Raw genomic sequence first — 23,117 nt, 5'->3', positions numbered from 1 at the left:
ACCTCCTGTCATAAACTTTGATTTGTCTAAACTGCGGAGGCTGAATAGTACAAGAACATCCCAGTCAATTAACTTCCTTGAATAAAAACGTGTGGGAAATTTGCTGCCAGTGCTAAGTGAAGACAAGAGGACAAGTGTTTCAGTGTTTGTTGTGAGACTGGTAGGAAATAGGTGTATAAAGTGCCTGCATGCCACAGTTGGAAAAGAATCCACTGTGCATCCTTAACAGTCCTCATATGATGTCTTCTTTTAATGACAATGCTGGGGGCTCTGATGTTTTGGATGCAAAACTTGGTGGAGATCCTGTATTTCTAAATGTAAGGTGAATTTTGATTTAAATAGGGTGAAATTTTTCTTACAAAGTTAACTTTCTGCCAAGAAATGTTTTACTGTTAAAACACTTGAGAAGTTCTACCAACTTCTTGATTCTACCATTTTTTTGGTCTTCTTTAGCAACAGTGATTTGGACAAAGCTCCACAGCTTCAGTGCCCAATATAAATGCATGAATCTTCTTGTGAATAGATGCTCCTTTGGGGATACCAGGATCTTTACTGCTTTTTTGGTTGCTATGCAAGAAGCAAGCAAGAAACAAGCACAATGTAAATTAAATTATATTTGTTCATACTTTACATCTCTCACCCTGTCTGTGTTGTTTAATATAGACCATCAAAGCCCTTGGGGCAAGGTCTATGCCCGAATAAGAGTGAATCATATACAGCATCACTGTCATGCTGGCAGGTATAGTTTTCTTGACAGAAGATAGCTAGCTCCTCTTTGGTTTGGATGTTAAGTTATGGCTATATTGGAATTTAGGCTTACATAAAAGCTGCTTTAAATCAGCAACATTTTTTTCAAGTTCAGGACAATCGAAAAACAATATTAGGAAATGAGAACAAAAAGTTCGTACTTTCAGCAGCACTTTTCATATCTCTTCTTTATTTCAGAGTTAAAAATTGCTTGATTTAATTTCTTAAGCATCCACAGTTATGTAATGATTCTGATGTGCAGCTTTGTACTAAAGAATATCTAACTAGACCCAGCTGAAATATTTATTGTAAGCATCTGTATAGAGGTGCAAGTTTGCAGTTCCTCCTCATGCACCTGTTGCTATTTTATGCTTCTCATATCAGCAGTTGAAATCATGTATCTCTGTACAGCACACTAACCATTTCTGGTTGGTTTTATATGTTGAGTTGCCATGTGTTACAGATTGTCACTGAAGTTTGAAATGTTCCCTGAAATAATTGAGAAGTTGCCTACCCACCCCCCACCCTGAGAACTTCTTAAAAGAAAAGTAGTACAGTTTTGTGGTATTTTTGCACTGATCTAACCCTATAGGTGGGTGTTTTTGTTCTGGAATAAGAACATGCCACTGTGATTAAAAGATAACTCATCCATGGCGTGCAGTTTTCCCTGCACAGAAGATTCCTGTACCAGGTAGTGCAATTGTAGAAAGGAGACTGAGATTCAAGAATTAGAAAGATGTGTAAGGATGATACTGAGAGGATTGGAAAGCTGGGGTCAGCTCATTTGATGTGGTATTTTTGTGTCTGTAATGCATGATTTTCCCTCTTTTAGTTAGTTCAAGTTCTTCTGAAAACTCTGGATTGGTTCTGTAGCAGTGCTTAGGGAGACAGTGGGGTTCTGGGTTGAGAAAAAGAAAATTAAATTGCCGAGGAACCAGTAGCCTCTGGTTTTGTGCCTCAAGTTCACATGTGAAATCCTTTGTAAAGGGCTGCACTAAACAGCAAGCTGTAGCTGTAATAGCTAATCCTCCAGCTCCCTGCAATGTCTCTTGACAGCACTTAAAACGCTGTTCTGTAGGTTACTGTGGTTGCTATGCTGATTTAAACAGATTTAATGAACAGCTTTGAAGTCACTATCGAAAGCCTGTATTTAGGAAGGAGGTTTGCCATGTAGCAGCATGACCATTAATGCTGCAGATTAGAACTGAACTGTGTTGAAATTTGGAATATTTATAGAATACTGAAAGGAGGAAAATAGCCACTGGAGTCCCTGAAATGTAAGATTGTACCTTATTATTCAGTATTCCACAAACTCTTTATCAATGTACTTGCAAATGTTTATCGCACTCTTGTGGAAAGCAGTGTGCAGTTTGAAATCAGAAATCACTCTTTCAAGCTCTCCTCTTTAATTTTCTTATGAAGACTTTCTATGGTTTGCCTAGAAATCACCACTTTCCCAAAAGCACTGTGATAAGACTGCCATTTACTTAGGAAAAACTTGGGCATCATTAAATGTGAACAGACTAGCAGGAGATCTGGAGAGAGAATATTGTAGTGGAAATGTCATTTTGTTGAATCTGACACTTGCCGGCTTGAGGCATTTCCCTAATGCTTTAATGTTGTAGAAGCCTGTGCTTTCACTGTTTTGTTTTGAAGTAATTTTGCCTAGCAACTTATAATTATACATTCTAACATATTTAGTTTAATATTGAAATTTGAATGAATGTTTAAGTTTCTGTTCAGCAAAAGAATCAGAAATATATTTTGTAGAATCATGGAATCATAGAATAAAAGGCTTTAAAATGAAGACTTCCCTTAAGATGCTAAAATGGCTTCTGTAAAGACTTAATGAAAGAGCCCTCTAATTGCAGTCAACACTTATTCAGCAATGAGTGTATTGATGAACATAAAACATTCTGTATGGTATTTTTTCAATAATTTTGTTGTGCAAAGAACATACAGTTCAAACAACTTCTGAAATGGGGGTGGGGGCGAACACTGAGTACTCCCATCTGTTCCCTCTCACTCTGCAAATCAGTTCTTCCAGCTCTGAAAGGTCAGTGGTACTCGATTACCAGGATATGAGCTGATCTGTGAAGTAGGGAGTTGGTGCTTTGGCAAAGATCCCTATACAAACTGGGAAATACTAAATCTTTTAGGCTTTGAATTTTGCTCCATGATTTTTATCATTCTCTGACATTTGTATTTGTTGATTAAACTGCTGGAAAGTTTGTGTTTTTCAAAATTGGTGTCTACTTCACAACTAAATGTGCAACTTGGATTTCAGTTGCTTTTTGAACTGTGAGGTAATCATAAGTCTTTTCAATTTTCTTTTAGTATTAAATTATGTTTTCCTTAAATATCCCTAAGAGCTGCTCTTATTTTCTTCCAGGAGACAGATGAACAGAAACGTCACAAAATTGCCAGTGAACTTCTGCAAACAGAAAAAGCCTACGTTAGCCGACTTGACCTCCTAGATGGGGTACATTTTTCTTGAATTTGCTTTTATTTTGTTGCCTTGAATTCACTCAAATGGCTATGCATAAGTGTGGATATAAATTACGTAAGATGTGGTATGTTTCTCACATTTTGCTGATTTTCCAGTCAGTTATTTGCTCTTGTCACATGACTTTGCCTATGCTTCTGTTTCAAGAACACTGCATTTTTAAAAAGTATTAGAATTTTCTGGATATTAATGCAAAATGTTCTCTGTGTGTAGATGTCACTATAATCAACAGTATTACGTGCTGATAGCCCTTCCAAAAAAACTATGGATAACCATGTCTTGGCTTGTTATGAATTGGAAGAGGGTATAATTTTATAATGCTGAAATCACCCACTCACTGGAAAATTACAAAATCCTTCTAATTTGAACCACTCTATCAGAATTTTTCTTTAGTGCTAAAGAACATAAGTTGATCATTCCAAATGGTACATCCTGTCTTTTTCTACTATATGTTTTGAGTAAGTCATACTGAATGAACAGAAATTACTCTCCCTGCAAGGAAAGGGTTGGACTCTTGTGCTTTGTAGAATCTAACTTATCTTTCTTAAATGCTAAAGTCTGTAGTTCTTGAGTATTTTTCTTTCCAAGTCTTGTTTACTTGCTCACATAAACATAACACATATATATTTTACCTGGATACCTCTAGCTTTGCATTGCCTTACTCCATGACGTTTTTCACAGAAACCACTGCTTAAATTTCTCAGGTCCAGTGCATAAGCCTTGTACAAGCAGTTGATGAAAAACAAAAAGTCTCAACTGGTATAATAATTTTTCAGGCTGCTTAGGGATCTAAGTAACTGTCCTCATGAAAGTGGATTTACATAGCAGATCCACATTGTGGTGGATATATGGCGACTTTTAAAAGCCAAAGTATTGCAGAAAAAAAAATCTTTGATTTAGAGAAGTCTAAAAATGAAAAAGAATAGTGTTTACTTTGTTCACAGATTTTTCTGATGGGTAATGTACAATTATTTCCCTTGATGCCTTCATAAGTGCATTACTTCTATGCCTGTTTTCCAAATATTAACTGGACGGAGTTCTGAAAAATGAGTTTCAAACACAGCTGCTCAACTGTTGCTAATGAGAGGAAAGCAGAAGACTGGGAAGGGACTGTTATATTTCTAAACTTGGTTAAAAAGTTGTGTAATCTTTATGGTCTTCAATGTAGCTTGTCAAAATTTAACTACCTGTCCTCAGAGATGCAGCAAATTGAGCATATTTTAAAGTATGTGTGGAAGTGTATGGCTTTTTCCTTTTAAGACACTTCTACTGTCTCAATTTGGATGATCAAAGTTCCTGTCTTCAGACTCTTTTGCAAGTTCTTACCCAAACTTCTGAAGCCCTTTCTAGGGAGCTGCAGTCTGTTCAAGCATGGGAGGAGGAGACAGAGGGACAACAGCTCTCCATAACTACTTTTTTTGATGTGGATATTAACAGATGCACAAGTCTCTAGCCATTTTGTAGCTTCGTCTAGTCAGGCAGAGCCCACTGATGGGGAAAGAATATATGGGTTTTTTTAAAGAAACATAGCACTATATAGAACTGGGCTCCTTCTGTGCTCTAAATAGTCTGTGAGGACCACTCATAGTCAGCCAACTACTTTGATTTCAAAAGGATAAGGGGATAGAAAATAAAAGAAAAGTGATCAAACATCATGATCAGACAGCATGCTGATTGAAAAGAAAGGAAGAGTGGAAAATGCGACTGGAAGGCTGGGAAAGCTGAGATGATCTAGCTGTTAAAACAGACGGGATGTCTGGAGTTGATCCAAAATAGTACTACTTCAGTTTGGCTTCCCTTACGTCTGCTCTGCCTGCAGTGCTCTCCTGGCTTACGAGAAAGAAAGTGGTGTGTAAGGGGAGGAGAAGCTTTTCCCTTCTGGTGAAGGAAAGACAATAAATGAGTTCATCGTTACCTGTCTATTACTGAAATATTAATGTTGCCTCAGTTGTAGCAGGAGGGGTGGATAGGTGGTCTTCCATTGATTGAATATAATAGGCTGATAGGTTTGGGGCTCTTCTTCTGTCTTGCAGGTATTCTATTCCAGACTCCTTGAGGAAGCCAACAGAGGTTCATTTCCACCTGAAGTGATTAATAAAATATTTTCTAATATTTCGTCAATAAATGCCTTCCACAGTAAATTCTTACTTCCAGAACTTGAAAAAAGAATGCAAGAATGGTAAGAGGCAATTCACTGGTTAATATGCTACTAAAACCGTGTCTGTAGAAACTCTACTGCAGGGTTGAGGTAGGGAAGGTACCTTCATAATTAAGTGCTCCAGGCACAGGAAGTACTGTGGGTAGGAGAACAGCTGCTCTTTCACTCTTCATCAGGATCTGACTCAGCAGAGGACTTGAATCATTTGCTCAAAATAAAGGACATGTATCTCACTGAAGCCGGAGAGATTACTCATGATCAAATGCCTTGCTAAATTAGGGGTTCAGACTAAAATTGTGTGCTACCTGGTGAATTTATTGTACAGAATACAAAGTTGAGATAGATAACACATATGTGGTTTATGCTAACTTTGGAGCACAGTAACGTTTGTCATTACTGCTTTCTGTAATAAGAAGGGGTACATTTAAAAAGAAATTACAAATATTGTTTATCCAGTTGTTTTGTCTTAGCACCTCTTTGGCTCCTTTATTCCATCTTACCTAGAATTTATTATGAGGAATTCAAGTGTTTGTCCATAGTTTGTCCAAGTTACACTTCCATATAACTCCTTTATTGTCAAAAAACCCACACTAAAAATGAGAAATAATATGTTTTTGTGACATATATGAAAATCTCAAACCATACAGTGATGCTTTAGACAGCAACTGCATGTGTTCTGACTCTCTAAGATGATTCCCCTTTAAAATGTTGATTCTTTAAAATAGAATAGTTACCATGCGCAAACACATGGTAGCTCTGTATAGTCTGTAATGCAAGAAAGTAAATAAAATATAGGAAATATAGGAAAGCTTACAGCTTACATTGCACAGTGACCCTGTGAGGTAACCCAAACCCTTACTTTTAATCAATTGAAAAAATCTGATAGGAAATACAAATGCCTGGATTATAATAGAGTGCATGTTCATGAGCACTGGAGTTCAGTTGTTTGAAAAACAGCTTACACTGCATTATGCCAGTGCTGTATATATTTGAAATTAAATTCATGATGCAGTCTTCAAATTCTGCTGTAGACACTTTATGGAGCACAGAAGATGGGTCGCACTACTTTACATATTTGCAAAATGCTACATTGCCCACTAATATTATGTGTATAATTATATCGCTTCAAAGGGTGAAAAATGCTTTTGCAGATAAGCTTTGACGATTGGTGCGAAGCTAATAAATCTCATCACAAGGATATTGTCTTTCCCACATTGCTTGAAAACAACCTTTCTGTTGTACCTGAGACAGCCTGTTTAAATGTCCTTGAAACGTTATGCTTTTGGGAGGCGTTAGAAAAAAAAGGTGCAGTTGAAGAGAACTCTTTCTGATCATTGCTGAAAGAAAAATCTGGGATAACTTTCTCTCCCCATCACCAGTCTCTGAAATTGTCTGGCACAAAAGCTTCTGCCAAATATAGAGTCTTTTCTTGGCAGTTCCTCTTGTTAGACACAGAAAATTAAGTATGTTCTCTGGGTAGGTTTATGCGCTTCTATTATTCTTTAGCTTCCAACAAAAATAGCTGGATAAAAATTTCTGACACTTCCCTTGAGTTGTGGTTTGTTTTGAAAACTTGCAGTAAAAATATGTAGTTTTGCAACTGGGAAAGCAGATCAGAAGCAGATTCTTTTTTGGAAGAAAAGGCAGTGTGAATCTAAGCTTATTGGGTAAAAATGAAATTCTCTGGTAGTTGCATTTTGAATGAGTTAAGCAACAGCTGGAGCTGAATCTCTTTTACAACATATGCCTTGAAAACACTGGAAACAGCCTTGTAGCAATATATTTCCCATGAAAAGAGTCTAACAGACCATAACAGTGATCCCACATCATAGACCTTAAACATCATCTAGTTCCAACCCTACTGCTGAGGGCAGAGGTACCTTTCACTAGACTATCAAACAAAATAACTAGATAAAATACCTTGCATCTTTTGTACCCAATGACCAAAAACAGATACTTGGGAAGAATATAAGGACACAGCATGATAACCTCTTGGGGTAATGGTGGTGGTGAAGAAATTATTTCACTCTTTCAACACAAAGTTTTGGAATCTGTGTCAATTAGACACCACCTACTCATATGATTTGTTTTACTTTCAAAACTGCAACTTTCAGTTTTGTTATTTGTATATTGGAAGAGGAAGCAGTTGTTCTGTAGTCACCTTTGCTGTGGTGTGATTTTATGGAGTTTTCCTTAGTTTTCTTGCAGCCAGTTTGAAATGAGATGCTACAAACCTTGATTAGTAAGGTCTATGTTTTTTTGTGTTTTTTCTTTTTCTTTTGACCTTTGGAAATAAATTCACATTTCCTTCAGTTCTGTTGGAATTGGCATGATTTGTATTTTATTTTCAGTTAAAAGTTACATTGCTATATTGCCATAAATTGACAACCCAGAGAAATGGTTCAGTGAATCAAAGGAAAATCAAAGGGCGGTTGTTTTAAATTGCCACCTTGCCTTTGAAAGTGTATCTGTGTGCTTGCATGTGGAGTGGTTGAACAAATGTGTGAAGCTAAGTGAGGGTGGAGAGCCTTGGTGACTTCAGAGACCAACTTCCCAGCCTGTCTTGTCCCCTAATTGCCAGGCCCAGCAGAAGGACAGACCTGTGCCAGGTGTTGCATAGGTACTTTCTGCCCTCTCAGAGGCAGCTGGAGCTGGACCAGTTTTTGACAGTCCCGCAATACTCACTATTCAAGCAACTTTTCTCTTCTGCACACTTTTTTCTTGGAGAAGTGGTTTGTTGGAGTAGACTGTAGAAATAATGTAGATTGTTTCACTTCGGACCACAATGACAACATTGAGAAATCCAGAGATACTGAGTTTCTGAGTCTGTCCTTGAAAATGAGACGTGAAATGTGCTTCCTATTTTAGTCCTTGGAGATGCATGTGTGCTGCTCCACATTGTCTGTGGGCATTGAGAGTGCAGCTTCTCTCAGCTTCTCCATCAGTTGCTTTACTATTCTGTTTTATTTGAAGATGCCATCATGAATTGGGAAAAATGTGGGAAAATTCTCACAAAAGACTGGAATCCAAGGGGTTCTTTCTACTTCATATGTCATCTTAGAGAAATAATACTTCTTTAAAATTGTAAATATATATGTTTATATAAGGCACAGAAGGGAAGCTGTACAGCATGGATTTAATCCTCAAACAAAACCACAGGCTAGATATTTTAGAGGTTAAAGTCAAAAAAAGACAGTGTACTTTTAAGAAACTGCAAATAAAATAAATTAGGCTATGTTTTGTAAACCAAATTCCAAGTTTTTCATTATATCTAGCTTTTGTTTCTTTAGTGCTCTACATGACCTATAATGCTTATACATCATCAAAGATGAGACAAACAGTCTTTCTATGTTAATTCAGGTCAGTTTTAATGGTAACTTTGGAACTCCATGTGAGGTGATCCCAAACAGAAGGATTCTCTATTAAAGGCTTGAAACTTTTTATGACCTTGTGTGACTTTTTTTCTTTCCTGTTTGCTCTGAGATTCCACCCTCTTACTTTGCAGGACTACCACCCCTAGAATTGGAGATATTCTGCAGAAGTTAGCTCCTTTCCTCAAGATGTATGGAGAGTATGTGAAGAATTTTGATAATGCAATGGAATTGGTGAAAACATGGACTGAACGGTCACCTCAATTCAAATTCATTATTCAAGACATTCAGGTAATGGGAAGAATAATATAAATCTCCAAGTAATACAAGCATTTATAAAAATATGTAGGTTTGTGTATGAAAAAAGGATTAAAGAGAAAATTAAATACCAAATCCCCTAGAATTAAGGGTTGTTGTTTTTGTCAACTTCACGCTGCCTTCTGTTTCTTCTCCTTCTTCCTGCATATGTGCACAATCCACCCACAAAAATCCAGACTTTTCTCCTGCAAAATAGAGGAGCAAAGTATAAAGGTTGAAACGTGTGAAGACTAAAAAATGCTGCATTTTATTGTAGAAACCAAAAGTAAATAATGTTTTAGGATAAAGCGACTTATCAGTGCAGCTGTAGATCCTTGCTCTAAATCCATAATATTGTGTTGGCTCACACTAATGCTGAACCACAAAAGGTTAAGAAAGCTTGAGAGTCCAACAATGCATCGACCTTGTTAGAGGTTCGTTTCATACCCTCTAGTGCTCCCTGTGGGTGTCTCTGTGAATTGGCAGGTGTGTGTTCTGCTGCAGACTGAGCAGTTAGAAATAGGATAAAGCATATCTACTTAAATTTTACTGCTCTATGGGGTCTTGTGATTGTAAGCCAGGGAAGGAAACTATGTGTATTTTAATGTAATCTTTTTTTCCCTAATCTAATTATATCTAAGATTATGGAAATGAATATACATCTTAAAGCACTGGTGAGGGAGTTTGCATTATAAATGAAACTCAAAGAAACCATTCCCTCCTCAGATAAGTAAAATATACCTTTGTAGCCCATTTAAGTAATTGTTTCTAATATTTGGCCATGAACTATTCTTATTACTTCAGAAGTAATTCTCTTGTTTGTGTTATTACTAACCTCATTTAAAATACACTGGAGTTTAGGAGATTTTTTTAGTAAGACTTTCATTTATGGATTGCATATGTACTGCTGGATACTTAGAGAAGTTTTTCAAGTTATTTTTAGGAAAGACTTTCTAATTATTTGGTTTGGTAAAGTAGTTCTATTTTCTTTCAGTAGGTCTGTCATGCATATTTCAAAATACATTATGTTTCATCAATCATAACTTTTATTTTACTATGTCGTAACAACATTTTTGCCTGCTACATTGAAATATGTTTACAATTTTTTAGAAGGAAAAAGTGTGTGGAAATTTGACATTGCAACATCACATGCTAGAACCAGTACAACGCATTCCACGCTACGAGATGCTTCTAAAGGACTACCTAAGGAAATTGCCTCAGGATTCTCTAGACTGGAAAGATGCTGAAAGTAAATATCTTCAGGCCATTAAAAGAGCTGTAATAAGATATTAGTAAGAGGATACTGTAAATTAAAGATGTCTTCAGGAAAGTGAAGAAGTAACTGTGAAAAGAATAATAGAATTTCTTCAGGGGAGTCATAGGATTCTTTGAAAAAAGTCTGTCTGAATTGAAGTTAATGTAAAAACCATAAAGCCTTTAGTATTCTCCTCCTGGAGTACAGAAATTTTGCCTTAGTTTTGGAATAACACACAGGTTTTGATTTGTTTGCTTTGCAGATGATCAGGGCTTGTGGTGGCTTTTCTTTTTTTGTTTGTTTGTTTTGTTTTGTTGGCATTTTGATTTGCTTTAGGCACATTTGGAACGTATAACTGTTATTTGTAAAAAAGTGAAGTTAGTCTCACTGTATTTTTAAGCTTCTTCAGGGAAGAAGAACAGTCCATTTTTAAATTTCTAGAATAGCTCAAGATATTTCCGTGGGTTGTTCAAAATCACTTGCCAGATAGTATTTTGCAATATTTCATTGTTAGTACCATTACAGTAAACACTTGTAAGATGAACTGTTTCAATGAAAAATACAGTTTGACATTCTGAACTGCTTTGAGAAAAGAAGGGAGGGACCATGACTGTTCTTGTCACAAAAAATGTGACTAAGTGCTGAAGCACTAGAGTAATCTGCAAAAATTCTCTTCTGGTCTTTACAGATTATAATTTCTATTTGGTAGTTTACTTTATTATGCTGTCCACTTTACCTTGTTATCTTTTTATGGAAAACTAAAGAAATTTATTGTACTTGGTAATTTACATAAAAATGACAAACATTTGTAGAATGACTCCTTTTTTTTTTTCTATGTAATATATAAATATGTAAAAATGTGGCTTTTTGGTTATACTTTTTCCTTTTCTTCTGTCTAGAATCCCTGGAAATTATATCCACTGCAGCAAGTCACTCGAATAGTGCAATTAGAAAGATGGTAAATGATCCTTGTTTTCCTGTTCATTTTTCAAAGTGTTATATTTGAGTATTTGGTGAAACTAGGAAGTGTGAATTGCAAATCTTCCCTAAAATGGCAAAAATTGTTTTCCTGGATCAAAGTGATTGCTCCTACTTAATGTATTTATACAGCTCCTGGGAATGATAGGCAAAATCTGGCATTGCACCTAATTCCCTCAAGTGGAAAGTGGGACACTTAGTTCCTCCTCTGGCTCAAATAACTGATATTGCACTGAAGTCTTAACCTTGTTTTGTCTGTTTCTATCGGTGCAAGGATAATGTTTGTAAAGAGTAGCTACTGCTCCTGTACCCTATTGGGTGGGCACGGTAGGTACTTTATTAATATGGGAGAAGTTTTGGGAAGAAATAATGCAGAGTGTATGTATAACTGCATTTCTTAACTTGCCAAGGATATAACGTATCTAAAAGTACGTCTGACTTTATCAACTAAGTTAATCAGTCAGACCATGCATACCAGGTATATTTGTTTTTCAGAGGTAACATTCTCTGGATTTATGCAAGCGCCCATCATTTAATTTAAACATGCTTAAAGATCTGTGCTTTCAATTAGTAAGTTTTATAACTGTATTTTCACTGTATAGGAGAATCTAAAGAAGTTGCTAGAGATATATGAGATGCTGGGAGAAGAGGAAGACATTGTGAACCCTTCAAATGAACTGATAAAAGAAGGCCAGATCCTTAAACTCGCTGCTCGCAATACGTCTGCTCAAGAACGGTATCTTTTCCTAGTAAGTACAGTGGCCTGTGTTTGCAGGAGTGGCTGTATACCTTTCTAGACTTGAAAGAACTACTAAAGAGAAAGAGAAGTCCTCTCCAGTTGATGTCTAGGGTGGGTGTGCTGCTCTGCAGAGCATGTGGCCTGTGGTGCCCGGGGTCGTGGGGTGACTGTCGGGCTGTGCCCATCAAACTGGAAGACAGACTCAGCTGATGGTGGTCACTGTCACTGACCACCTACCACACAAGCTCTTCTGAGTACACTCCATGGCTGCAGAGGTGCCCTGCCTTGCTCCAGTGCTGGGAGATGGGTGCTGCACTGGATCCAGCCTATGAATGTTCACGGAGGGTAAAATGAATCACTTGCCAGACTCCTTTTCCTGTGCCCACTGCAGTCCCTGCAGTTTCAGAGCTCTCATTTGCCAGTTCATAGCCAGATTTAGAATCTTATCTCAGCATGACCCCAGGCTCATGCTCAGTGGGCTTCATTTACTTCTGACTTCTTGGCACATGCTGTCCGTGCAGCTCCACAGTGTTCTCCTGGTATCTCCCAAGTCCCTCCAGAAAAACATTTAAGTGGCTGCTGATTATAAATGTGGCTCCTAGAGCATTAGAACTTTGACAGTCTCATTAAATTGAAGTGTAAAAGCTTAGGATTTTAGTCCTGATAGATTGTGTGTTGAGGTTCCAGTAATGCTCATGGTCTTCTGGGAGCTTGTTAGCATGGCAGGTCATCCTCTCGACAGGTGCCTGTGTCCTGTCTTGGAACTCACAAGCTGCAGCCATACTCCCTTACAATTCCCTTGGAAAAGGTTTGATGTAGTTAATTGCTTTCCATGCATTAAAAAATTGCTAATGCATTTTTGCTTATGGGCCTCTGGCATTGCCTGTCTTCTGGTTAATAAAGCCTAATAATGAGTCGTCGAGGCACAACTCCTGCTTAACTGTGCTTCAAACAAAAGGAGAAATCATTGAATAGTAAGACCTCAAATGGAGCTAGACAGCTGATTAAAATAATGTTCTCTTCATATGAGAGATGACAAGTTCAAATATGCTATGTCTGTGATACAGACTAGGCAATAGGCTAGAGAGGAATTCTATGACATAGGATTTAACTGAAGTGAGTTTTTCTTTTTAATAATTAATTTTGAGAAAAATGTGAGAGGAAAAATGTGAGAAAATTAAACACTGTAGATATGATTTAATAACTGTACTTTCAGGCTGGGACTTTACACATTTAAACATTATTAAAGTTCTAATCTTTAATAAAGGAATATATCTTTGTCCTACTCATGTACTTCTTTTTTTTTTTTTCCCTGTGATATGGAGGGTTTCAGGGAATAAAAACTCTAAGAAATGTTCTTCTGTCTTGGATAAAAGACAAAAAAATGTCCTCAAATAATAGTAGTTACAACTTCTACAAAACCAACTGGGTTCAGTACAAGAGAAATATAAATGTATAAACTGAAGAAAAGAGTTCTTATTCTGTAGTTTAGAGTAGGTTTTGCAGCATTGGGGCATAAGAATGGGGTTTTTGTTTAGAAAAGCTTTACCTTGGTATATAATATCTAGTCTGAGGATAGTTTGATAATAAATGCTATGAAGACTGCTGCATATACAGAGCAATTATTCTTATAGTCACTGAAGCTGTCCTTTAATCTTACTTCTAAACAAATAAGAAAAAAGTAGTTGTCTTACATGAGAAGACCAAAGCTCTAATGCATCAACTGATCAGGAAGGAGCCTGCTTCCTCACCCACCAAGTCTAGCTTTGCAATACTGTCCAGCTCTCAGTGTCCAAACTGTGGCTTTATCTGCGTTTTTTTAAATGAAAAACCGTGTGTTGTTTTTTTTTTTCCCCAGTTTAACAATATGTTGCTCTACTGCGTTCCCAAATTCAGCTTGGTAGGATCAAAGTTCTCAGTTCGAACCAGAGTTGGCATAGATGGTATGAAAATTATAGAAACTCATAATGAAGAATATCCACATACTTTTCAAGTATCTGGAAAAGAACGAACACTGGAGTTGCAGGCCAGGTAAGCAGTCGTTTTAGCTAGTTTTTTGAGGATTAAATATGTACACACAAAAGAGTGGATAGATTTGGAGAAAGATGCAGTGGATGTCATTAAAATATCACTATTTTGAAAATAGCCTGCCAAAAAATCATAAATTGTCAGTCCAAGGATCTCTCTGACTAGAAGATGCATCTACAAAGATATGCTTGTATCCTGCTCTTGCTGAGTTACCTTCCCATTAACTTTTTGCAGCAGTGAATATGCAAAGATAACAGATACATATTAATGTAGATATTTACCTACACTAGCACTGAATTTGAAATTAAATAGAAACTTTGAAAAATGACAGGAAAAAAACTTTCCACTGAGGTCTGTAAGACTTCTGGGACATGTTTATGCCTAACAGTCACATCCACTGTAAATTGCTGTATGATATCTTGCTAAGTATTTTGCAAGTTGTTATGCCATATACCCATTTCAGTGGTGAAAGATGGCATCTTGCTGTACTGTTTGTGAAGCATGTTTTAATTGGAAGAAAAATTATACAGCGAAGTAAGTTTATTTTGTTAACTTTCCTCTATTACCAGTAATTGAAAGTTTATTGCACTAGTTTGTTTTAGGTGTGAGAAGCCCACATTTTAATCTTTCGCTTTATGATCATTATTGGAAGGCATTAAGTCTGTACAAAATTGTGAAGGAATAAGTACCAAACAAGGTCTTACTCATATATATTAGAATAATCTTTATTAATGTATGAGTATTGTATGTACACTATATCTTAATGTCCTTAATTCATGAGCTTGTATTAACATGTTCAGTTTAGTTTACTCTTGGGGTATTTTTTATTAGTAGCCTTCTATTTACTTTTCAGACTACTATTGGATTACATTTTAAATTACTGTTTTTAAACAGTATCTAAGGAGGAGGCCACTTTTGAAGAGCCAGATACACTAAGGTTTTAGTTCTCATGTTTCTAACACAAAGTTTGCAGATAAACTTTTTCTTACTAGCACTAGCCAGTAGTTTCTAATAGTATTATTACTTGTGATATAAGATGCCTTTCCAAAGATTTGAATGTCAGAGTTCTGCTGATATATTTAAAGGCAAAGCTGTCGTACAAGATTAGAGTTGGATATGTTTCCTGCCTTATCTCTGACTTGTCTGTTTATCTCATCTGTACTACTGTTAAGTCATCTGTGTCTGATGCATAAAAGGGACATTTCTGCTATTTGGTTTACAATATTAAAATGTGTTTCCTTTAGTTTAATTGGATGCAATTCCTATCACTGTTGAGAACAGCAACAACAAAAAGCATTAAGGAAATCACTTTGGGAAGGGAGTGAGATTTAAGAGGTAACGGGAGAAATGTGTATTAGTATGTGAACTTGTAAGTAATGAAATGTGAGGAGGAAGACACAGCTAAGCTGTGCATTGTCCTATTTTCCTCTCTATCCCGATTTAAAAAATAATAATCATTAAAAATCATTAACAATGAAAATACTATTGCTACTTTTAAATGCATTGACATTTAACTTATTACTTGAATTCACTTCTTAGTGGTTGCAAATTTGTGAAGCCTAAGGTCATGGTTTTGCCTTCTGCTTTGGTTTGTTTTTTTAAAGTTTGACAGTTAAAAATTAACATTGTTTAAATTTAAATTCTTGAGAATTACTTCAGAATTACTTGGCTTTTGCAAGAAGTTGTTGATAGTGAAGTGTTTCCTGAACTAGTCTTGGACTAATGTGTCAAAATATTTCTTTTAGTTCTGAACAAGATAAAGAAGAATGGATAAAGGTAAATTCATCTACCTTCTTTATTTTCTAACCACTTTTTCATGAAGCAATCAAAAAAGTAATATTCATATTTTCTGTCTGTACCTTCCCTCTGCTGATCGATAACTGGTCAGAATGCTGAGTCTGTTTTTAATTTAACATGTTTGAGGAATTTCTCCACTGTTTCCTTAGGCACTTCAGAGTACTATTGAAGTTTTTCAGCAGAGGAATGAAACTTTCAGAAACGCAATTGCTAAAGAATATGAAGATATGCCTGTTGAGGTTTCTGTAAGTTGCTGTTATTCCTTTGTAACCTTCCTAGTACCCGTTTTGTTCTTCAGTAAGTGGAAAAAGTTTGGCAGAAACTTTGTTTTCAAGCTCATTGTTCTTATAGCAGAGTAATTACAGACTAGTCATCTTGTTGGTAATTGTTTTTCTTCATAATGCTGAATCCTATAAACAAGCCTCTTTCTCTCTTGAAACTCGTAACAGGAGCACCCTTTCAGTGATGCATCATGATTTTTGACTGGGTCCTTTGTTGTTTCTTTTATAGATTTCAAAATGCATCTTGAGCTATGTTTTGCCATTTCCTTTCCAGAGGAAGAGAATAATTATTTTCTCTATTTCAAGTACTGTGCAACTTTTTACTAGCTTTTTTTTTTTATTCTCATCCTCCTCCTGCCCCTGCTTCAGAATGCCGAGCTTGGGAAGAGAGCACCGAGGTGGATACGGGACAACGAAGTGACCATGTGCATGAAGTGCAAGGAGCCATTTAATGCCCTGACAAGGAGAAGGCACCACTGCCGAGCATGTGGACATGTGAGTGCAAAGCCCTAGTACCTGTAGTGGTCAGCAGGCTTGGGAATGTCTCCAAGCATCTACTTGACTTCCCATAACTCCTTGTTATCACAGAATAGCTTGGGTTGGGAGGGACCTTAAAGATCATCTAGTTCCAACCTCTCTGCTATGGCCTGGGACACCTTCTACTAGACCAGGTTGCTCAGAGCCTCATCCATCCTGGCCTTCAACACTTCCATGGATGGGGCATCCACACCCTCTCTGGGCAGTCTGTTCCATTGCTGTGCAGTTTGTTGCTGCACTTGTAGCTGAAAGAAGAAGCTGTGCATTAGCACAAAGGACCCCCTGTCTGCTTTAGCTGGCATGGTAAATTTGGAAGTAATTTGGAGCAGTGGAAGATGCATGTTTGTGTAAAATTTCCCAAGTCCCTGGACATACTCTATTGTTAGTTTTGAGTGGTCTCCACTAATATGAACAGTTTCAAGACCATATTAAGCTGGCATAATCCAGCATTATTTCTGGCAGCACTGGCTGCCTCCTCTTTCCATTCTGCTACATCCTCTCTCCTCTTTGCAAGAAGACCATGAAACCCTGCAGTTATTCATTGGGTTAACTTGGAGCTGTTCCCAGCTGGGTTCAGTGTGTAACTGTGTGAACATGTGCACTCCAAAAGGTGAGAATGTTAGGATGGGGAAAGAGTATTGCTGCTGCTTTCTGTGTAAGATGTTACAGTAACATATCCAATAGTGACTTGAGAGTTTTCAGAAGTTAACAAAAGAAGAGGAAACAAACTTCCTTCTCTTGGCATCCAGCAGCTATGCCTTTCTCCACCAGAGGGTGGTAGAAGCCCAGGTTTAATATTTGTGTGATTTCTTTCTAATGTTTTTATGTGGTATGAAGACTTACTGCATTCATAACGCTGCTTTTATGCTTTGCAGGACACTTGAGACTTTTACAGAAGCTCTGAATTATTGATTCTGGGTTTTTTCCCCCCAGTCATTCTGTTTTAAAGCTCCATTAATCTTAAAACCACACCCTTCCTTTTTATTTCCCCTTTTGTTTAGGCTCCTAACTACTTCTCACTATTGCCGTTCTATCACATCTCCTTGCACTTTAATTTCAAAACATTTTTTCATAGGAGTTAATTTGGGTCAGCAATGGCTTTCCAGCGGTGACTAATGGGGAATACTTCACTAGTATTCTCTAGAGCTACTAGCTGAAGGTACTGATCTAGATTAGTACTGCAAAGCCCTGGCCCACAATAAAATTCTCTTCATGTGTCTGACTGATTCAAGTCCATTTGCCTACCTTTCTTTCTTGAAGTAACCACATTCATATTTTTTATTCAGAGCTTCTTCTTTCACCTGAAAGAAGAATTCTGTAGAAAAATATTTCTCATGAAAGAACTTCTCTCAAATCTCTCTTGCATTTCCTTTATATCTGTAGTAAAAAGAAAAATTGGGAAAAATCAGTGTGATATTGCCTTATCAATTCTAAAAGTATAATTATATATATATAAATTCTAACCTAATATTTATTAGCAGGTTAAACAACTAGTCACTTCTGATTTTATCATATTTTTTTAATCATTAAAAGGGCATCTCAACTGTAGGTTTCATTCATTCACAGAACCTCATTTCTGATAGAAAACCATATAGTAAATCTACCTTTTCACATTGGCGTCTGAAGAAACTGTAGGATTTTCTTCCTGCAGCATGACTGGTGCTATAATCTGATTCTATACCCAATTTTACTCTACAGATGTAATTGAAAGCCTAATGTGATTTTATGCAAAGTACAAAACTTGTACCAGGTAAATAGTAAAAATCACTTCTAGTTAATAAGTAATGGCAAAAATTTGGAAAATTATTATTTTCAGTTAAGTTATTTTTGACATGTTATAAAGGCATTATCTATCTTGTTCTATATAATTAAAAATGTACAAAGTAGAATAATACTAATTTTTAATTAAATTATATTTTCATAAAGCTTCATAAATACTTAAATTTTATATGTATGTTATCTTTTTTGTTTCTAAGGTGGTTTGCTGGAAATGTTCTGATTACAAGGCACATCTTGAATATGATGGCAATAAATTGAACAAAGTCTGTAAGGACTGCTATCATGTTATAATTGGTTGTACAGACAGTGAAGAAAAGAAGAAAAAAGGCATCTTGGAGGTATGTCATTCAAAAATACTATATATGTATGGATGCTGTGATTTTGACTCATCAGTAGGTGAAAAATGGTAGCATTCTTGCAGGGCTTATTTTTCATTTGAGAAATAAAAACCATGTGGATCAAATTTCATCCTATCCAATAGATTTTGGCTTTCAGCATTCACCTTTGCCATACTGCTTTGTTTCTTACAAATTTTTTTAAGGGAGAATTACAGACCATAGAGGTTGTTTGCTTATTTCAGTTACATCAGCTCCTGTGATAAGATGTTACCTTTCCTTATAAATCTTCAGTTTTCTTCTTCTGCGTTTAAGCTTTCACAGCAACAAACCCCACAGCTACTGCAGTGATTCTTGAAAACATATACCCAGACTGAAAGAACTGGGGATGGAAAAGACGAGAATGGGGGAGAATTTTGCTCTTCAGAATCTGAGTAGTAAGATAGTTTTGATCAGTACATACAATGTACCTTTAAGTTGTTGAACTGCTCTCAGCTTTTGACATCTAAAAATTCAAGGTCTCAAGCAGACAATAAAGAACCATGTTTCTCTTATGATCCAGGGAGAACGAGGCATTTTAGAATTGTAATTAACCTCCACATTTCTTAAATGCCCCTTGATAGGCCCTTTTAGAATTCCTGTCATACACTAGAGAAAGAGCATCCTAACTTTGTCAAGACTTATATTTGTCTTTGGAATTAGTAAAGAATAATTGACCCTAGAGCTAAATGCCAATAAGAAAAGAAGGCAAAATTAAAATACAGATTATAATTCTGTATACAGTTCTTAAGTGTAGTCAAGCCAACATGGACTATACTCTCTTCAGCAAGACAGAGTAAGGAGCGCAGAACTCCACTAGCTTCCCTTGGAGTTGAGTTACTGCTGTTTCTTGGCATGATGGCTTTTTTAAGGTAGTTGAAGGAGATATAGAGTGTCTCAGAAATGTTTGTCTGCAAGCTGGATCTCTTGGCAATGGAGGGGAAAAAAGTCAATGCAAGGAAATTTTAACACATAATCACTGTGTTCTTTCTTATTGTCTCAGGTTCACTATTTAACCTGAGTAGCATGTCACTCTGTCTTCAGAGTGTCTTCTTTTCTCTAGGATTAGTGCTTGCATGCTTATGTTATTCTTAGAAAAGTGTTTGGATCTGATCCTGTCATAATATTTTGACTGTCAAAATAGATTGGTTGCCATGTTGGATAATTAGTGGCACTTCAATGCCTAACATGATGTTATTTTGGAAATCAGATGTTGTAGATACTCAGATACAGAGAAAGGCTAGTTGTGATGGCAAAATCAATTTTAGAGAGATCTATAAGTCTATGATCCAAAATTGCTGATGAAAAAAGGAATAGATTACAGATGTTAAGGGAATATATGTTGTGATTGTATGTGTTTAATATATATATTCTCCATAAATCCAGTCCTTCATGGTCTTTCTTGGGTATTTCCTGAAGCTCTTTTGCAGATGCTATCCAAGATTTTATATGAATGATGATAAATTTCTGCTTTTCTGGCCTGTATATTTTTAATCTTTATTTAAGGAAAGTTTTTGTTCCTTTTAATGCTTTGTACTCTCCCCCAGATTGAATCTGCAGAAGTTTCTGGAAACAGTGTCATATGTAGCTTTCTTCAGTACATGGAAAAGTCGAAGCCCTGGCAGAAAGCTTGGTGTGTTATACCTAAACAGGAAGCTCTTGTGCTCTACATGTATGGTGCTCCACAGGTATGTGCAGAGAAAATGGAAAAGGTTTTAGTAATTATTGTCACTAACATCTGAGGAAGAGAAGTCAAATAGCTTGGGAATGCAGGATAGATCCAAGTGTTTTCACCAGCCTGTATAGCAAACAAGAGGTAGTGGGCAGATTAGTTGTCCGTTCTTAACCGAGAACTTCTTCTCCTTAGGACGTTAAAGCTCTGGCTACAATTCCCCTTCTGGGCTATACAGTGGATGACACTCCAAAAAGTGCTGACCTCCCACACAGCTTCAAACTGACCCAGTCTAAGTCTGTGCACAGCTTTGCTGCTGACAATGAGGAACTGAAACAGAAATGGCTAAAAGTTATCCATTTAGCTGTCAAAGGTGAGACACCAGAATGTCAAAATGAACTGCAAGTGAATTTAGAAGAGCAGCCTGAATCTTCTAAAAGATCTGAATGCTGAAGCTCAAGAACACATGGCATTTTTAAAAGATTTCAGTTGAAATTGTGGTTAACCTTTGTGTTAACCTCTCTTTGCTCAATCAAGAAAAAAGTAAAAAAAAAAAGAAAAAGAAACTTCTTACTACCATACACATCTTGGCACTTTATGTTTGGGAAAAATTCTGGTCTTTTTAGGGATCTTTTTCTTATATTTATGTTCTGTCAATAAAAGAGATGTACAGGTTCATTTAAGAGACTTTTTAAAAAAATGTGAATGCTATTAAAAATACTTACTAACTTTACTGTACTACTTGTTTGTCATAATGCAATTTTTTTTGAGAATCCAGTTGCTCTTCAGTTAACATTTGCTACTTTCATTAAGAATGCAAATATTTTAAGCTTCCTACTTACATGTTAGGACTTGCAACAGGATAAAAGATATACCTCCACATTGCCAAAATAGATCTGTACTTAAATATGCAGGGACAGTTTGGTTTAATGTATGTAGTTTATAGATTGATTTCCGCAGATCTGTACATATGTTGTATTCACTTGTCTCTTTTTACTTAAAATAATGCAAATTGCTTTCACTGGTATATTGGCTTTTAAGGTTTCAGTTTATCAAGGAAAAAAATCTAATGATTTTCAATCTAGAAATAAATGCCTAAAATATGAGAAAACTATATATAATATATGTACAGTATTAAAAATGTACAATACTTGATTTGTGCTTTGATTTCATGATTCTGGGTTCCTATTAGTGAATAATTTATTTTAAAAAAGCATGTTTTCTATTTGAAATTAAACACAGTCCTAAATTGAAAAATACTGTTCAGTGACTTGTTTTAATAGCTGACACTTAATGATCTTGATATTTTTATGCATCAAAAAAATAGCAGTAATGTAAGTGGCATGCAATGGACATATGAGTTCCAGTTGTGTTTTAAACGAGTAGTCGCTTTTCTTTGGTGTCCTATCACTGGTAGCTTTTAAGAGTGCAGTAGTTTGTTACTCAAATGCAATATGTGGTTTGAGAAAAGCAACAGATTCTAATAACCTGCTGGGAACGTGTGTTTTTGCTATTATGGTTATCGAAACAAAAGAACATTTTGAACTTAAGTTTTTTAATTCTTGCAGAAGATTAGATCCTGTAATACTTATTTATGACAACAGTCTTCAAGGATTATTGTTGTAAGGTGGAGCCTGCTTTATAAAAAGTTCAGTATGAAGTCTGAGCTTGCAAATCTCAAGTTGTGTTAACTAACATTATTTGTTTTCTTCGTCTGTGAATAAGGACTCGTCAGCTTTACAATATTAAGTTCCTTATGAACTTTCATTCCTATTAGTTTTTATACATAGAGGCAAATGACCTCCCCAAAATTTTTGCTGTAATTATCCTTGGATGAAATATGAAAAACTCAGAAGTAGTGATTGACTATCAAGTAGACAATTAAAATCATTGCTGTCTTTCCTTTTCTGAACCATTAAAGGAGGGGAAATATGTAACTTCTACAATCAACTTGTCATAAGACCATTCAGGATTCTTCTCAATATATCTGCAATCTGTATTTTAAATTCTGCCAAGCTGAAGAGCTCAGGTTCAAGTCCAGTTTTATTAGTAACATGAGGGCAGATTTAAATTTTTGCTTTTTTATAACGAGTTTGCCAAACAAGTTATTCACTGAACTCCCCACTTTTACTCTTTCTGCGACATTATAGGGAAAAAAACCCAACTTGTTTTGCATTTAAGAAAAGATTGTTAAATTTTTAGTGTCAAGCGTACATGAGCATGCAGTGTCCATTGTTCCTTCACAAGAAGAATGTCATGCAACTTAGTAGGATGGATTTTGTTCTCACCTGCACAAATCCAAAATCTACCATAGCCTTTAAATTTCAAAGCTTTACACCAGTGTTAGTAATGATCAGGAGATGGTGTTGTAGAGTACTAACTCTGCAGCTGACTTTTGTGCATGTCAGTTCTGAATTCTTCCTTGGGTGCTCCGTGTGTCCAGATTATTCTGCATGATACCCTAGTATTACTTTTATCTGATGTGCAAGCTCTTCTGTAATTCTCTAAGAGATTTTAAGTTACTTCTACTGTCGGCTGTGTTTACCTTTATTAATAGGCAGCTCAAGCCTGTTTTGATTCGTGTTGGTGAACACCATC

General features: G+C 36.2%; 1 protein-coding gene across 3 annotated transcripts in view; it reads left to right on the top strand.

Annotated features, from left to right (window-relative positions):
• Positions 1-22,760, top strand: part of FGD4 (FYVE, RhoGEF and PH domain containing 4) — a 66,011-nt gene extending 43,251 nt beyond the window's left edge. For all 3 annotated transcript variants that reach the window (XM_027680608.1, XM_027680607.1, XM_027680609.1), the window contains exons 5-17: positions 3,140-3,229; positions 5,287-5,432; positions 8,917-9,073; positions 10,190-10,328; positions 11,234-11,292; positions 11,915-12,061; positions 13,910-14,082; positions 15,825-15,855; positions 16,026-16,121; positions 16,527-16,652; positions 18,671-18,811; positions 20,395-20,535; positions 20,715-22,760. In XM_027680608.1, the coding sequence (XP_027536409.1) occupies positions 3,140-3,229; positions 5,287-5,432; positions 8,917-9,073; positions 10,190-10,328; positions 11,234-11,292; positions 11,915-12,061; positions 13,910-14,082; positions 15,825-15,855; positions 16,026-16,121; positions 16,527-16,652; positions 18,671-18,811; positions 20,395-20,535; positions 20,715-20,972 (1,704 nt within the window). In that variant the 3' untranslated portion in view covers positions 20,973-22,760. The remainder of the gene's footprint in view (positions 1-3,139; positions 3,230-5,286; positions 5,433-8,916; positions 9,074-10,189; positions 10,329-11,233; positions 11,293-11,914; positions 12,062-13,909; positions 14,083-15,824; positions 15,856-16,025; positions 16,122-16,526; positions 16,653-18,670; positions 18,812-20,394; positions 20,536-20,714) is intronic.
• Positions 22,761-23,117: the final 357 nt, after the last annotated feature.

This window comes from Neopelma chrysocephalum, unplaced genomic scaffold, assembly GCF_003984885.1.
Source record: "Neopelma chrysocephalum unplaced genomic scaffold, ASM398488v2 Primary Assembly neopelma1_59, whole genome shotgun sequence".
NCBI lineage: Eukaryota > Metazoa > Chordata > Aves > Passeriformes > Pipridae > Neopelma > Neopelma chrysocephalum.
The sequence above is the reverse complement of the archived record's forward strand: the minus strand, read 5'-3'. Positions and strand labels throughout refer to the sequence as shown.